Consider the following 16826-nt stretch of genomic DNA (forward strand, 5'->3'; position numbering starts at 1 on the left):
TATAGCCTCTAGTCTCTACAAAGTTTTCGGCAATAAGAGGTATCTGGAGTGGAAGGTCGCAGAATGCAGATTATCAATAGGGTTCACAGTTCACACCCAGACCGACCAACCAATACCAACGAAAATCATGCTCACAATTCACACACTAGAGGGCCCATTCTAAATTCATCATTCCATATTCTGAACTATGTCCAGTAAGACTGTTCTGTGCATTGATAAGTGTCATGCATGGAAAGGGTTTCTAACACTGTACATACAAAAATAAGTCATTTTGAGAATAACAGAGCTTTGACTGTCTGGGGGTCTCATCTGAACTAGACACTATTTTCTTAACATCCAAACCAGACAAATCCTATAGGTTCTTATAACCCACACAACTTCTGCATCACTGTTTTCATGAGTAAAAAGGTTTTAAAATATGCTGCAAATCTAGAATTGAAAACGCTGAGAAAAAAAAAGAGTAAAGTTCATAATTTTGCTTGAAGCATTTGCAACCTGTCTGATAATTTGTCTCTAGCAGTGGTACATAATGTAATGGCACCAACAGGCTTAATACTGAAAGATTAACAATTACAGGTATTATAGCAGGAATTATTTCGATACATGGTAATGTTGTGTGTGACTGTGCATGTGGACGAACCTGAGATCAGGAATTGATTTAAAAAATCAATTATTTAAAAGTACTTCCATTTTAAATCAAAATATGAAGTGGACATTTTTAATTTAGCTTTATGTTGACCACAAATTTAAAGGGACAATAACACTCTAGCTGGGTTAACAGCTCCAGAAAATAAAAAATAGCCCTATTCTCAGTACTAGATGTGGTAGTGTCCTACCTGTTGTGTAAATTATCCATTAAATCATATTTTACTTGTCCAGAGGGTTCAAAAATATTTTTAAATCCAAGTAACATTTGAAAAGGCTTTTCAAATCATTTAGTTGAATTTTTCCAATTTTTTAAATTAGGTTTGTTAAGATGAAATTTGTATCATCAATTAATTGGAATATTGTAAAATAGTACAATTTGTTGACCAGAATAAAGATTGGGACATATTATTCAGTTACAACAAGAGTGGTATTGAGCCTTTAAGAGCATATTAAGCTTCATCTTCACTCCGTACATCTTTTTTAAGGCCTTCACGTAATACCCTGGTTATTTCGGCACTAATTTCAATTGAGTATTCATCTAGCTTGAGAGCCAATCAGATTCATGTCTAACTGTGATAATTGAGGTGTAAACTTCAATGTCAAAGTTTTTTGTGGAGGTTGCTATTTGATTTGAGCGTTTGTGTATCACAACCTTTGATTGGATGCTACTGTTCACATGTGTGCAGTAAATGGAGATAACGTAGCTACAAGTTTGAGAATTGTATAACAATCTAGCAACGTTCAGATGTTGTAAAACTCGCAGTCGTTGCTTCACGAAGATGATTAAGCTTCTGCCCCTTTGGAAAAAGGCAAATTATGGGCCTAAGGAAAAGACCATTTTCAAAATATCAGAAAAAAATTGCACACACTAGCAGGCCTCCGCCGTAACTTTGCCGCGTTTGTCATCAACTTCAATGTTAATTTTGGGCTCTTTGCCTACTCAAACCTTTCCCCAACTATTCTTATGGCTAACACTTTTGATCACAGATGGAGCAACAACTGACCATGTTTTTGCTCCAAAGTTTAAATGAGGTTGACAAGTGAAATTCCGAGATGTACTAACTTCAAGTATACTATAAACAAGTAGCTATCCACTGTACACATCATCATAACCAACCTCTTAGCTCGTTATCCCTCCACCATGAACATTTACCCAAATCTGTCAAAAAATATCAATTCAAACCCTTTGTTTTGATGGATGCTACACCAAAAAGTTAATATAATGGCCATAAAAAAGGGGAGAAAATGAAGCAAGAGAGAAGGATAATTAATGAGATAAAATTTAATGGTAGTCTGCCCTCCATGTAGTTTTTGAAGGTTTCACTGACAGGAGCATAAAAATGCACTCATCTTGACATATATATATATACCTCATAAATAATGCACTTTTAGAAGGCTTCAATGACAGGGGCAGTAACCCCACAAATAGATAACGTACTAGTTTGGTCAGAGTGCATGACAACCTGTCAATCATAACCATATCCAATTAACCGGATTTCAGCTTCCCTACAAGTTTTATCAGTTTGGTAAACTATATTAGTATTAGCTGAACATCATAATCTCGACCCAATTTCTGGATGCTTATGAGGACCGTGTCATTATTCTGAACTTTATGACAATAACCAGAAAATGACAATATTTACCAAATGACAGTTAGTTTGCATATCACAATTTCTACTAACAGACATACAAGATGACATACAGAAATGGGTTACAACAATACCTCTACATAAAGTGAAAATTGTAAAATTTCCTTCAAAAAAAAGAATTGAATGTTTAAGATAAAAGTTCATATTCATATAATCAGCTGGCTTGAATCTTAGATCTCATTTAACATGCATTATGCAAGAGGTAAATCTGCCTATTGCACGTCTTTCTTTAGGCCTGAAATGTTATATAAACTATTAAAGATGGGTTCCCAGAAAAGTATTTATCGGGTGGTTATTTCCAATAAAAGTATGGCAATTTAGGTATATATGGAAAGTAGAGATATCCAATCTTACTAGAAAAATACTGGATTCCCCGAAAAACACTCATGGAGCGTATACAGAACAAAAATGTAAGGGTTCCCCTAATCAACAGCCCGATGATTAAGAATTTCTGCACGCTTGATGTCAAAGGTCACACGCGAACATTGAGCGCTTGATGTACAAGTTGATAAACGCTATGAAGAGTTAGACGTACAACACTTTCCAAGATTCAAATGACGGAAAAAGACGTGGGTAGTGGATAATCCGAGAATTTAATTAGGATTCGATATTTGTAATAAATAGTAAGCGATTAAAGACAACATCGTCTTATGTATGCAATGAATTCTCCTCTGACTTACAAGACGTGACGTAAACATAACCTGGTTTGATCGAATTTTAATAGCAGGGCATTCCTTCGCAATTACAATGTTTGAGAAGTATTTGAAGCATAATTATGACAAATTAATTAGTTTGAATATGTTTTTAGTCCATATATACCATTAAATCACCCAGTCTGTACGCGGGAACCCATCTTTAATTAGACTTTTATTAACATGAAAAGACCATCTTATGTATCTGATTTTCTTTGGATTTGAATCTGATCTGCTGTTCAATGTCTGTTGATGATAAAACGCAAAATTCGATAATGGAGACTTTGTTAATTATCGTGATAGCGGTAAAAATGATAGTGAAGCAATTTGACTGAAATTTTCAGCATACCCCCTTTACATTATCTATTTTTTAACTATTATAGTGATAACTGTCAGCTCTTTATAGAATCCACTATAATGTATCTTTAAGAATGGGGTATAATATAAAACAAAGATGTCATTTATTGTTTAGATGAGTGTATTTTCTTCAAGATACATGTGAAGCAAAACCAAAACTTTTCTGATCACACATTCCACAATTTGTCAACCAAATAATCACTGTTCATAGCACTTTTTAGAATTTAAGAACAGATACAAACATATATAAATAATCTCCTCTGTATAGGTAAACAAATCTTCAATAAATAACTATTTTCAGATCAAGTTGTTGAACACTTTAATATATATGAACTTCTAATATGATTACAGTATCTGTTCTCATAAAATTAAATTTACCGTGATAGGAATAGTTTTGATCTTCTGAACTCTCCTGCTGAACAATAACAAAATGGGACGTCAACATACAAAAATGTTTTATGTACATTATATAACACATAAGTTTTTGTTAACTGGCTAAGAGTCTTTGGCTACAAGAACGCCTGATGCTCCCGATTTAGATGCATCTTGATCTTTTCCCTCTATTTCTTTAGAATCTTCTCCACGTATCTTTAGATTATGTTGTTCTCTAAATTTATTAATTTCACTACCCTTAGTTTCCATCTGTTTAGAGAGAGTTTCCACTAGCTTAGACATCTGTAAAGAAAAGAAATAACTGTGGTAAATAATAGGACACTAGTACCATAACTTAAACAACAAAACAAAAATAATACAATGTAGGCACTGCTTGTGTGTTCACATCTGTTAGGCTGTCTTGATGGTTACAATGTCACAAACTCCATTGCACTGATATTCTCTTTCCTCAAAACGTCAATTAACATTATGGTCAAATTATTACATTGGAGAGAGTGATGACTGAATAGCCTGAGTATCGGAAATAATCTGAAACAAACCTGTTCTTTATTATTGGTTAAAGCTGGTAATACATCTTTAACTGTTCTTTCTACTAAAACCCCACCAACCATTCTGTAACACTTTCTACCCTCATCTACCTCTTTTAATGTATCAATAACAAGTCTGCAATAAACAAAAGTACAATATCAAAATTGTATATAAAACCTAATTCATAATAGCTTAATGTACTCTACTGATTGTATTTTATAAACTGAAAATACTTTACTATATTTAGCAATTATCCTTAGCAATCTTATTACATAAAAATAGCAGAATTGTATATGATAGAAAATGGTCATAAATGAAAGTAGCCTAAAGTACCGTTACTATTTTCGAGCTTTCAGTCTTTTAAAAAAAATGTTTATCTCTAAATCTGATACATAATTTTAAGGTCACATTCAAACAGGTTTCTGAAATCATTTTCTTTTGGCACAATTGTATGCAAGAAAAACTAGAAAAGAGGGTTGCAGTGTCAATATAAGAGTGAGAGTTCCAGGTAAAATCGTCATAAATCAATTATTTTAGCATCTTGAACAGTGCATAAATCAAGAGTTCCTGTCAAAAAAAAAAAATAGCGTTCCAACTCCAGTTTTATTTATGCACTTCTAATTCTACATGTACATGTAGCTACCTAGTTCAGCTCTGAACGCAAGTCAATGTTACACCCGCCCTCTACGTTCAGGAACCGGCCTATTGATTCCTTGTCTATAAAATTTCAGTTCCCAGTAAATCTTACTGTGCAACTTTTACTGCTAAACGGTCGCGACACAACATTGGTGTTATCTTTGACAAAAACATGAACATGATTAGTCAAATTAATAATGTATGTAAAAGCTGCTATTTCCACATTTACAATATAGGTAAAATTAGAAAATATATTTCACTAGATGCAACTAAATCACTTGTTCATGCTTTTATAACTTCTAGGCTTGATAATTTTAATTCTCTCCTTGCTGGTCTTCCTGTAAAACACCTAGATAAACTTCAAAAAGTTCAAAATTGTGCTGCCAGATTGATAACTCTTTCGAAAAAACATGACCACATAACTCCAATTTTAGCTTCTTTACACTGGTTACCCATTAAGTACCGCATTAATTTTAAAATACTTTTATTGGTTTATAAATGTTTTAATGACACTTCACCCTCTTATATAAAAGATTTAATCACTGTATATACGCCATCTAGATGTTTGAGGTCATTTAGTGACCCCTTTCTCCTTAAACCCATCTCTGTAAATCTTTCTGCTTTCGGAGAACGATCCTTCTCTTTCCAGGCACCGAGACTCTGGAATAAGCTCCCTTTTTTCATAAGGTCAGCAAAATCTATTACAATATTCAAGCAACCACTAAAAACCCATTTTTATACACAGGCTTTTAGTTAAAAAGATTTTATATATCTTGCATGATTATGTCATTCTCTATATATATGTAATTTTATCATTTAGACTTTATGTACATTTGAATTTTATATTGATTCAATTTATGTTTTTGTAAAGTGCCTCTGAGCATTGCTTTGCAGTGGAAGACGAGCGCTGTATAAATATCGTTTTAATAATAATAATAATAATGATAATAAAAATATGTCCCCTTCTGCTAAACAGTTTGGCAGAAGCCACTGAAATCTAAATATAGGATAACGCATAAATTTACGTAACTCGGCCATAAAAAAAAACCAAATGGAATCTTTCAAAAATTGAGAATCTTCAGACATTTATTGTTTTGCCTAGCCCAATTACAGTCAGATTTTTTTTCATAAATTCCAATTTTGATTCACCTGTTTACCTAAATTTCGTTTCGTCTTATATGGCCGAGATACGTAAATTTGTGCGTTATCCTACATTTAGATTTCAATGGCTTCTGCCAAACTGTTTAGCAGAAGGGGACATATTTTTAATGGCATGTTGTGTCGCACATACTGACTATAGCGAGGTAAGCAAAGTCTTATTATCTCACTTAAATGTTCCTTCACAAACATTGTACAGGCGTTCACAGGGACTGACACGCGACCGTTTAGTAGTAAAATGTTGCCCAGTAAGATTTACTGGGAACTGAAATTTTATCGACATGGAGTCAATAGGCCAGTTCCTGAATGTTCACGGCGAGTGTAATGAGACCTACGTAACATTCAGAGCTGAACTAGTGGCTACCCCACTGTTGTAATGTTCAATAATTGCCAGACCACAGTTAGGTTCTGTGATGTGTGATAATCAACACTAGCGAATTTTTTTACAATGTACTGTCGTCAACATCAATTAACTATAATACCCCTTTTTTTTGAGTTAAAAAAGCATGGCAAAAGAGGGCCATGCATGACCATTCATTAGATGTACATATATAAGTCCTGAATTAAAAAGCTTGTGTTTTGCTTTCATGGATATCTTACTCGTGTTCTTTTATGTCCATTTCAATCTCTGACATCTTAGAGACCAAGCTGCGTTGCTGCTGCCGCAATTCATTGAAGGCAGATACGATTTGTTCCTGTGATTTAGGTTTTTGGGCCGATTTACTCGTGTTGGATGCCATTTTGCTAACTTTATGAGGTAATACAAAATTGTAGATCTTACCATGGTATATAATTGAAACGAATTACATATATATTTACAATGTAGCGATGTTACACAATTATAATATAAATTTTCATACAACGGGAATATTATATTTTGTATTGAAAAGATTGAAATTATAATCTAGAATTTGTAAGAAAACATTGCATTGAGATTTCGGTTCAATAAATCCTCCGATTCTTATTTTCAATTGGTTATACACTTTTTGTACCCTCAACGAACGAGAGTCGAGGCGCCGATTTAGAAATTAAGTGAACGTGCTGGATCTTGTTATTTTTAATATTAAACTGTCATTAAAATTAGAAAAACTTCAATATGAAAACCCAGTCATCATCAAATAGGTATTGGTAATATGTTTTTTTCTGAACTTTAGTGATAGGCTTTATTTTATATGCTTATATTATAATTAATAATAAAATTATTTCCATCTATTCATAATTTGTCAGCTGTCTGTAGTAAGTAGGTCTAGTAAGATTGACAAAGAAATAGATTTTATTTACTTTTGAATAATATACAAACACAACCTTGGATTCATCAAATTAGCGAAAATTCAAGCAAAGTTCAAATTATCAGGAGTGTTTTATGTCCACGGTTGCTTGTCAGATTTGTCTCTTTATTTTGCATAGATAAAATCTAATTTAAAGGTGTATTCCTTTCTTTTATTTTTCGTACTTAGAGTACAATATTCAGAGTCTATACGACTATAGATTAGAACCAGGAGTAGTATATACACACTATATGAGTATACTATAATTACACTGTAATTGTAGTTATTTTTGACCATTTACCAGAGAAACCAAGCTCATTCTGACCATGGCTCATTCGGACCAAAAGTCAAAGCCTTATCATCAGACCACATTCATGGCAGATTGGAGGTGCACCTTAAAACGCAACTGTAATCTCCAAAAGCTGCATTAATTATGAATCAAAAGCAGAACTTAGGCAAATAAGTCTTGACTGTGTCCACTGCAAATCTGCTTATGTTTTTTAAAAGCTTGTAGTTGAGTACGCTACTCTACACATCATAATTATTTGACTCTGATAAAATCTGATCAAACATCTGTTTACAGAGATCCATTTTCCAGAATACCATTACCTAAATCATTTTACCATCCCAGTCAACAGAAGAAACTTTCCAGAACCGATAGAAAGGTTGAAATTTTATGTTTTCTTTTCAATTTCATTATAAATTATATGATACAAGTTTGAGTATCTTGGGGTTTATATGAGTATTATTATTTTTACTGGTATCTGTGGTTACTTTTAGTTCATTGGTGTGTTGTAAAGCACATATGGACACTTTATTGATGTAATTTATAATAATGCTATTAGAATAAAGAAATAGGCTTTAATTTCCAATGCCATTTTGGGACTAATGAGGTATATGGTCTAAAGCACTCATGACCACTTGGTCCCCCAAATATCATAAACAAAATAAAAATCAATATATAATGGGTTTCATGTAACAAGCATAATCATTCCTTTCACACAGAAATGATCTGATGATACTGAACAATGCCATAGAATTTCTATTTTATTTTTCTAATTTGAATGTTCACATTAGATAGCACTAAGTCCAAGCAAAGAGAGATCTATAAGTCCAGAAGACGAATTATTTTTGAAAGGAAGTAATGTTTTCTCACATGGTACTCCACCAACCAGAGATAGAGATAAAAGTGAAATAGTGCATTTTGATGAATCCTGGCCTAGTAGTGAAAGACCTTCATTTTCAAGGTAAATATATAGAGCATGATTGTATTTATCTAGGCCTTTAAATTAAGTGTTGATTATGTGCTTTTTGTATATATTTAACATTTGGTTTTAAATGTGCATGTTTTATGTGGGGTATATTGTTGGCATTGCTGTCCATCTACAATTCTATAAACACTACAGGTCAAGGGTTTTTTCCAGACTTGCTGGGGTTGTTCATTGTAGCTCTAAGGAGGAAACTTATCAAAATTCATAGTTGTGCAACAAGTTTTGCAGAGTTACTGTCACTATCACCGAAACCTTGTAAACACTCAACAAATCATTTTTCAGTTTATCTGGCTATGATAATAATAGTACCGGTAGTTTTGATGTAACCAAAAGAAATACAATGAAAGAAGGACCAGATGTTATTAACCAACATGATTCAACCACACAAACCAAATCAGTATTACAGAGGTAATAATACATACTAATGCTCACACGTATAATGAATTTGAATAGCCAAGTAATCAAAGGTGATAGTCATACAATTTAATGAATAATCAGAATTTAACAAGCATTTGCATCTCTATGTTTATTATTTTGTTCTGCCTCATATACATGTAGTATTATTATGATGCATGTGGGGAATTTCTTCATGAACAAACATGCACTTAGACTAGTATGATATACTTTTGTCAGTGTAATTTACGTTAGTTCTTGAGTTATGCTACAGAAAGCCAAATACAAAATGACAGGCTGTTACCGTTTTCACAACAAGTAATAGGCTACTATAGGCTAATACGGTTTACACAACAAGTAATAGGCTATATAGGCTGTTATGGTTTACACAACAAGTAATAGACTATTAGTAAAGACTTCATAAACCAGAACTATCTCAGTCATCAAATCTAATCTATATAAATAATGCCACACCATTTCAGTATCATTGAATGGGATTAAACTTCTTGTTAACAAAATACTTGGGTCATTATAAGACTAACGCATCATAATTTTCTTGGCCATCTACCAGGGGTTCTTTAATGTGTATACCATCGGTTTCCCCATCCCAACCGGGACATCATGACAAACAATGACTAAATAAACATTAATAACTAGAGAGTTGCAGATACCATCGTGAAGCAAAGTGTGATAAACACAAGACACTGTACTAACGATTTACAATAATCAAAAACCAAACTGTTAACGAATAATCAGATCTTTCCTTCAGTATGAAAACAGTTACTTGTAAGTGGTGTATTCTCAATAAGAAGAAAACAATCCACATTAGATTTGTTACCATAGATGATTTTAATCAGTAAATAAAACAGTATATAAAAGACTTCATAAATATATGTACTTCTCATTCAGTTTGGTGAAATTATAAATTAAAGATAACAAGATCATTGACAAGATTTATCGATAAACTCTTTATCTTGAAGAGAATCAAATAAACCTCTGTATACAATGAATATATATATTTGCATGTCAGGATGTATTAGGTTCATTTTTGATTCATTTGCAATAAGTTCATATTCATTTATTTTTACTGCATTTAGCTATATAAATAGATTTAGACATTCAGCACCAACTAGTCGTGAAGAGAGAAATCAAAAAGGTGTAGCTACCGAAAAAGACTTTTGGTGGTTGTCCTCGCACCCTCTAACACCAACTAGCAGTTCAACACCTAGAGATGATAGTGACAATGGAAGTAGAAGTCGTCAGTTTCTAGATAGATCGGATAAATCTTATAGTGCCATGGTTAGTATTCTTCCTATTACAGTTTTATTTTCAACTTGTCATTCAGGTTAATTTTGCTATTTGTTGCATTATATTTGTTTATGCCGTTGAAGCCTTTGCTATTGACTTTGACATTTTGGTTTGTCTGTGTTTTTGTTTAGCAGAATTTATAGATTATTTCTTTAAGGTGACTGTTACAGCTTTTCTGCTTATCTGTAATTCATAATTGAAATACGTTACTAATTGGACCAGCTGTGTTTATATTGGCTGTCTACAGTACACCAATAAGAGTTTTTGAAATTTCTTCTAATAAGGAAATCTGTGGAAATTAAAGTTGTGTATTGAATTTTTTCCAAACTTGGTGGGATTTTTTGGCTAATCATATAATAAGCAGGAGTCAGATCGAATTTCAAACCTGACCATCAATTTTATGCATAGATATTGTGCCTAAAAACTTGAAAGCTACAGATGGGTTTGGTCACTGCTTGATAACTCTCTAAATGCTATGCTTTTTTCATTTTAGACAGACTACAGGTCACACCAGGACCATGAAACACAAAAACTACAAGAAAAAGCAGACAGAATTTTGGCACAAAGGTAACTAAAAATAGTTTCTATATATTGTTTGTATGTAGATTTCTGTTATTATACTTAAACAGGTAGTTGCTTTGGACCGAGTTTCTTACAAATAGAATTATTCAGTTTTGTTCACTGAAATATATATGAGATTTATTTAAAGGTACTTATTATTACAGTGAAAGTACATGTAGTGTTGAATCATATGAAGCTGAACCGGCTATAAGTAGTGATGGTCTAGCTAGTTCATTATCACATAGTTCTACTAGTTCCTACGAACCACCATCCAGATCACTATTATCAAATAAATATACACGTACAGGTAATATAACATGCATTTATTTTCTAGATACTTGATTATCTTTTACATGATAACATTATGTCAATATTAGGAAAGGAATATATGTGTGTGGTGGGGGGGGGGGGTCTTCTGGGGTTGGTAGCGGCTGGCTCGGTGGTAATAGATTCCAAAAAGAAAAAAAACAGCTTTTTATTCAGTTTACAGAAAAGAGTTATTTCCCTTATATACTGATTGCTCTCTTTAACTGTTAGTATTATATCTGTTGAGGTATCACTGGAAATTCACTGATTTAAACAGTTTACATAAGCCAGAGCCACTCAGCACTATACAGGAAATTAATGTGTTGTACAATTAATAGTGAAAGGGGTATCCTATTCTTTTCTATGATTGAGACTGGGTGACTTTTTGTAAGTTTAAGAATGTAAGATACCAGATAATGTTATCACTTCTTAACAATATTAATTATACTATACAAGTTTCTCACCATTGGTTATTTTATTTTATCTATTAACGTTGTTAAATTTTATGTGACAATTTTGACATGTTATATTTATTATTTACTGAGCAGAATTTGGACTTCTCTCGAGATTGCTTTAATTTCTTGTTTTAAATTGATTAACAAAACAGTCAGGTACTGATTGGTACAAAAGTTCCAAATGATATCTGTGGTTTCAATCCTTGTGGAATTTATTTTTAGAACCAGCTGGTAAACCATATATAAGTGAGAAGAGATCAGTACCTGCCATAACTAGACCAGAAGATGATATTTTATATCAGTGGCGTTTACAGAGAAAAATGGATTTGTCAAGGATGGGTGCTGCTGAAATGATTGCTAAAAATAAATCTGTAATTAATTTTAATTTTTATTCAGTAGTTTGTGAAAGTGGAATGTAGGACTATATTTTATCAGCAATTTAATTTCATATGATGTTTATTTGAACTTGTTCAAAACAAAAGATCTGAGTGTTCTAAAAAAAAAAATCATTGTAAAGGACTTTGCTTGTGACAATTTTTGGTATGTTCTATATTCATGTACTATTTATTATTTGTTTAAAGGACAATTTTTCTGTATTATTGCATTACAATTTTTGCCTGCAATAAACAATGCTACTGTACATGTGTGTTAATTTAGGAATTTAACCAAGGTCTATTTGAGTAAATATATTACTATGTTTATTTACAGGAAGTGTCTTCCAAATTAAAAGAATTTCAACAGAAACTGACAACAAAAGAAATTCCAGTGTCTGTTCATTTTACACCCAATCCTGTAACTAGAATACAGTCCTATGATAATGAGGTAGGTGTTGTTGGCTTCTGTTTCGTTTGGCCAAAATTCAGTAGTACTGACTAGGAAATGGGTCTAGCAGTACACACATTGAAAGCATCCTGTAAATTATGTAACAATTAGTGTCAAGTGTTTGAAAAGTATGAAACATTGTCTGAAGAGTTAAAAATGCTGTTAGTCAGCATCAGCCATGTTAACCCTGAGGTACTCAAGAGAACAGTATCAAAATGCAAAAAATGGAGAATATCTGCGGGAATGACGGAATGAGTTTGTAAAAGCGGTTTGGTTATTTGTGCAAACTGTACGCTAAGCACGCTGACAAAGTGATCAAAGTGACAAAAATTCGTGAAACATATAAATGACATAATAAAGAGAATATGAGACAAGACTAAAGCATAAATACCATTTTGCTCTCCTTAATTTAAGAAAATATAGAATTACTCTTGCAATATAATTAAGAAGGTTTTTTTTCACAGGAGCTTTTTTCATATTTTTTAAATGGGTGGAATTTTTTTTTGGCTCCCACACCATTTCGTAAATGTGAAGGACTGCTAATATTGTTTAGAAATATTGTTTCAATTTTACTTTTTTAAATTTTTATTTATTTATTCAGCTTCCGGCAAATAGTAGATTATCAGAAGATCCAGTATCTGTATCTGAACAAACTAAACGACAGACAGTCCTCAATGAACCAACTGTCGCTAGTCCATCTTTACTTTATAATAAAAGAAGTGACGAAATGGTTGAACCTCATCTTCATTTAATGTGTGATGTTTTACCCTGTCCACACGCTCAGAAATATCAAAAACAATTTCAAAAACAGCTTTCAAATAATGACATAATGTTTAAGGAAGATGAGAATGGGTTTGAAGTTCATCCCTCAGATAATGTAAGTGCTCAATACAAACAATTCTTAGAGGCCGAAAAACCTCATTTAGAGAGAAAGAATGAAAAAGATGAAGAGAAGGACAAAAGAAATATGACATCCCCATCTAATGTTGAAATTACTCAGTCAGTTGAAGAAAGTTTAGACTTTAAACCAACCAGTAGTGAACAAACTGAACAAACGCAACCTCCTGAATTCCGAGAAGAATTTGATAAAGAATTACAAACTAAGACAGTTAATAATGAAACAAGAAACAGTAGATCTTCAAAAAGTGCTAGTTCTCCACCTAATTCACCTGTAATACGTCCTAAATATACCAGTAGTCCTGCTAGATCTAAAGGAACAGTGAAAACTGCCATTGGTCAGGTAAGTCTCACCATGGGATAATAAACAGCTTGTATTAATTAGTCCTGTCTTCATTTTAATTGAGATAAAATGTTTAAACTTGATGTAGATGTTCATTAGGGGTCTGAGTTCAATAATTAACATTTCCCACTAAAGCTAAGCAGAGCTAAGCAGATCCATTGGTTGATGGTTTGGGACAAGATAACTGATGGAGAGTGATGAAACTTAGTGTATAGTTTCACTACCAGGTACTTCAAAACCTTCAGAACATTTTATGCTTAGACTAAGTATAGATAATCAGTTTGATTGCTTAATACTTTTGAAAAAGATAAATGTGTAATTAATCAATATGTGTCATCTTTTATTTTGGGATTTCAGCGGAGGTCATCAGCCTCACTGTTGGTTTTTTTAGGTTATATCAGCACTGAAAAACCTATGAGAATTATGATCTAAAACAAAAAAATATATATATATAAATTATGTTATATTATAATGTATATAGCCATGTTATATATTATTTTCAGGCAGTAAAAGATTTTTTATTTACGACATCAAGTAGTTCTGTTGTATCAAGTGTTGATAGCATGTCATCAATGTTATCTGTTATACCAGAAAGACATAGGGAGGATAACACATATGATGATAGTCTTGATCAACATGACAATACAACTAATAGATACCAAGGTGAACTACCATTACTTGTTCAATATTTATACTCTTACAGAGCTCTTATTGGGTTATTAAGTTTGAAGATATTTATCATGAGGTTATATGAAAGAAGCCTATTGAAGTTCTGAATTTTTTGATTGAAAATCACAGAGTCAAATCTGATTGTTTATTAATTCTTGTAAAATCTAAATTGCCAATAAAAAAAAAAACTTTTGATTTGGAGGATTCTTTTTGATTGCTAACTTTTAGACCCATTCATTTTGTTACAAATACAATGTGCCATATGGTATGAATTTACTGTTATATTTTTATATTGAGCTATAATGGTGAAGATTTTACTTTAATTATAGAAGATGATAAAAATGAGCAAGAAGATAATGAAGAAGAAGAAGAAGAATACATTTCAGATGGGGAATACCCTGATGATCATTTATTATTATTATTACGACAACAAAGGCAAAATATTGAACAAAAACTAGGGTATGTATTATTAAATATATTACATAATTTTTTGATAATGCTACTGTATACAACAGTTAGAGTGTGGTACTGTAGGTTTCAATACACATTTTATGTTGACCCTGACCTGTCGCGTTAATTTTAGATGTTACAGTACATGAAAGGAATGTGTAAAAGATTATTTTTAGGAATTTGCCTTTTCATATATCAAATCTGGTCAAATTGCTGGGTTGTATGTTTTTAATTCTCATAATTATAATGCATAATGCTTTTATCTAATTTTGTTATTTCAGAGAAATTGACATGTCTTTATCAAGATGATCTTATTCTAAGCCAGTTCACAATCTCCTGTGATATCTTTGGTATTTTGAAGCAATTTAAATTACTGAATTTAAAAATATTTTGTTGTTATCTTAGTACTCTAGTTTAGAGGACGGATGTATTCCCTAGCATTATGAATTATATACATTTGTACATATATTATTTATATAATATTTAAAATAAATTATATTTTGGTATTTCAAACATTAGTTTATTTTTTTTTGTGGTAAAATTTTATCTAATTAGGGAGTTGATTGGTAAAGTGGTTCTATAATTCATAAATGTGTGACCAACAGTAAATTGTCTAACATTGTTGAGTCTTTAGGGAACAGTTTCCTCAACTTCTCAAGCAAATTAGGGAAATATTCCATATGTTTGTTCCAAAATGACCTAGTTAGTATTGAGTGAATGCTAAACTCTATTTCTCTCTCCCACTTCCTGTATTCTATCACACACTGTAAGGTTTTACTAGTAACACTAATTTAATATAGTAGTAGTAATATAACTGTATTTTATTTGTCCATTCTGATAATGATGATCAGTGAGCTAAATTAAAATTATAAAACAGTGTTTTGTAACATGTTTTGTGGCATAAAAAACAAAATGAAATACAAACATACTGCGCAGTTAGTCAGTACAGCAGCCACATCAAAGTTTTATTTTGTTATTCTAATATCAAGGAGATGGAAATCTGGACCTAACAGAAATTAAATGGGGTATATTTTCTCATAAACAGTTAAAGGGGCATTAGGTAAGATTAGATAAAGAGCTGAAATTTCTCGCTATAATAGTTCAGAAATGGATAATGAAAATAAAATATGCTGAAAATTTCAGTCAAATTGCTTCACTCTGAAACAAGATATTAGCCACTGAATTTTAGGATAGTCATTACTGACGTTGGTATAACAAAGTCTCGATTATCCATTTTTACGATAAATTATCCATGATAAAATGTATTCAAATCCAGTAAATATCGCAAGCTAACGATGGCATCGAGAATTGATTAATATTTCAGGCGCAAAGAAAGACCAGCAATAAGTAGATTTAGCTCTTGCATAATGCATGTTTGACCTAGTCTTTTCATAATTAACATAAGCTGCTATTATTATGTATGTCCACTGTGAATGTTCCATGTTATGGAGACAACTTTTTTCAGGAAAGCGGTGTCTGCACATACCGTCAATAAGTATTCTGCAAGTGTGTACCAACGTGGTGGTTAACATATTTTCTTTCTATCTCAACATTAAACACAAACCACTCGGGATTTAAATCAGACAGATGCAACGGGACTTAATAAATCCCGGAAGTTCTTCTGGTCCACACAACGAGGCGTATTTATTATATTGCAAGCGAGAATGACTTAGGCTTACTAACACGAAGTATTCTCAAATATTACGCGAAACCCGCGGATTCAAGTACATCATTCAAGATTCTAATGGTAGCGTAAATGTTCAGGATCACTGTCTTGGCAAAATTAATCGTGCACATTACGCATGTAGCGCTCTATAATTTAATGTCAAAATTATAACGGGAATATGAAATGAATAAAATGTATTCATTGTCTACGGACACGTCACTAACTAATTCCAATATAGCCCCCCCCCCCCCCGACCGAAAGTAAAATGTGTTCCGTCACAAAAAAAAAACCTATCGAAATTATGGGGAGAGGGCACCGTCAGGGAAATTTGGTTTGGGGAATTCAAGAGCGAGCAA

General features: G+C 32.3%; 2 protein-coding genes across 2 annotated transcripts; one reads left to right on the forward strand and one right to left on the reverse strand.

Annotated features, from left to right (window-relative positions):
• Positions 1-3841: 3841 nt before the first annotated feature.
• On the reverse strand, positions 3842-6696 carry LOC126830474 (prefoldin subunit 2). The gene is made up of 3 exons (XM_050560861.1): positions 6662-6696; positions 4279-4402; positions 3842-4021 (listed from the first exon to the last, which is right to left on the reverse strand). The coding sequence occupies exons 1-3, from the start codon at positions 6694-6696 to the stop codon at positions 3842-3844; spliced, it is 339 nt and encodes a 112-aa protein (XP_050416818.1).
• A 357-nt stretch (positions 6697-7053) lies between these two features.
• Positions 7054-15275, forward strand: LOC126830287 (uncharacterized). The gene is made up of 13 exons (XM_050560647.2): positions 7054-7183; positions 7913-7994; positions 8407-8576; positions 8883-9008; positions 10091-10292; positions 10795-10868; positions 11027-11169; positions 11846-11994; positions 12332-12445; positions 13047-13685; positions 14189-14348; positions 14684-14813; positions 15086-15275. Exons 1-13 carry the CDS (start codon positions 7158-7160, stop codon positions 15111-15113), a joined length of 2043 nt encoding a protein of 680 aa, XP_050416604.1. The 5' UTR covers positions 7054-7157; the 3' UTR covers positions 15114-15275.
• The last annotated feature ends 1551 nt before the right edge of the window (positions 15276-16826 follow it).

The sequence above is a fragment of the Patella vulgata genome, chromosome 8 (assembly GCF_932274485.2).
Source record: "Patella vulgata chromosome 8, xgPatVulg1.2, whole genome shotgun sequence".
Classification (NCBI taxonomy): Eukaryota; Metazoa; Mollusca; class Gastropoda; family Patellidae; genus Patella; species Patella vulgata.

Coding starts and splice junctions, on each gene's coding strand:
- LOC126830474 (XM_050560861.1), bottom strand. CDS start 6,696: ATGTCAGAGATTGAAATGGACATAAAAGAACACGA. Junction 4,403..6,661: donor ATGGACATAAAAGAACACGA/GTAAGATATCCA, acceptor TGTTTATTGCAG/ACTTGTTATTGATACATTAA. Junction 4,022..4,278: donor TAACCAATAATAAAGAACAG/GTTTGTTTCAGA, acceptor TTTTCTTTACAG/ATGTCTAAGCTAGTGGAAAC.
- LOC126830287 (XM_050560647.2), top strand. CDS start 7,158: ATGAAAACCCAGTCATCATCAAATAG. Junction 7,995..8,406: donor TTTCCAGAACCGATAGAAAG/GTTGAAATTTTA, acceptor TGTTCACATTAG/ATAGCACTAAGTCCAAGCAA. Junction 12,446..13,046: donor TACAGTCCTATGATAATGAG/GTAGGTGTTGTT, acceptor TTATTTATTCAG/CTTCCGGCAAATAGTAGATT.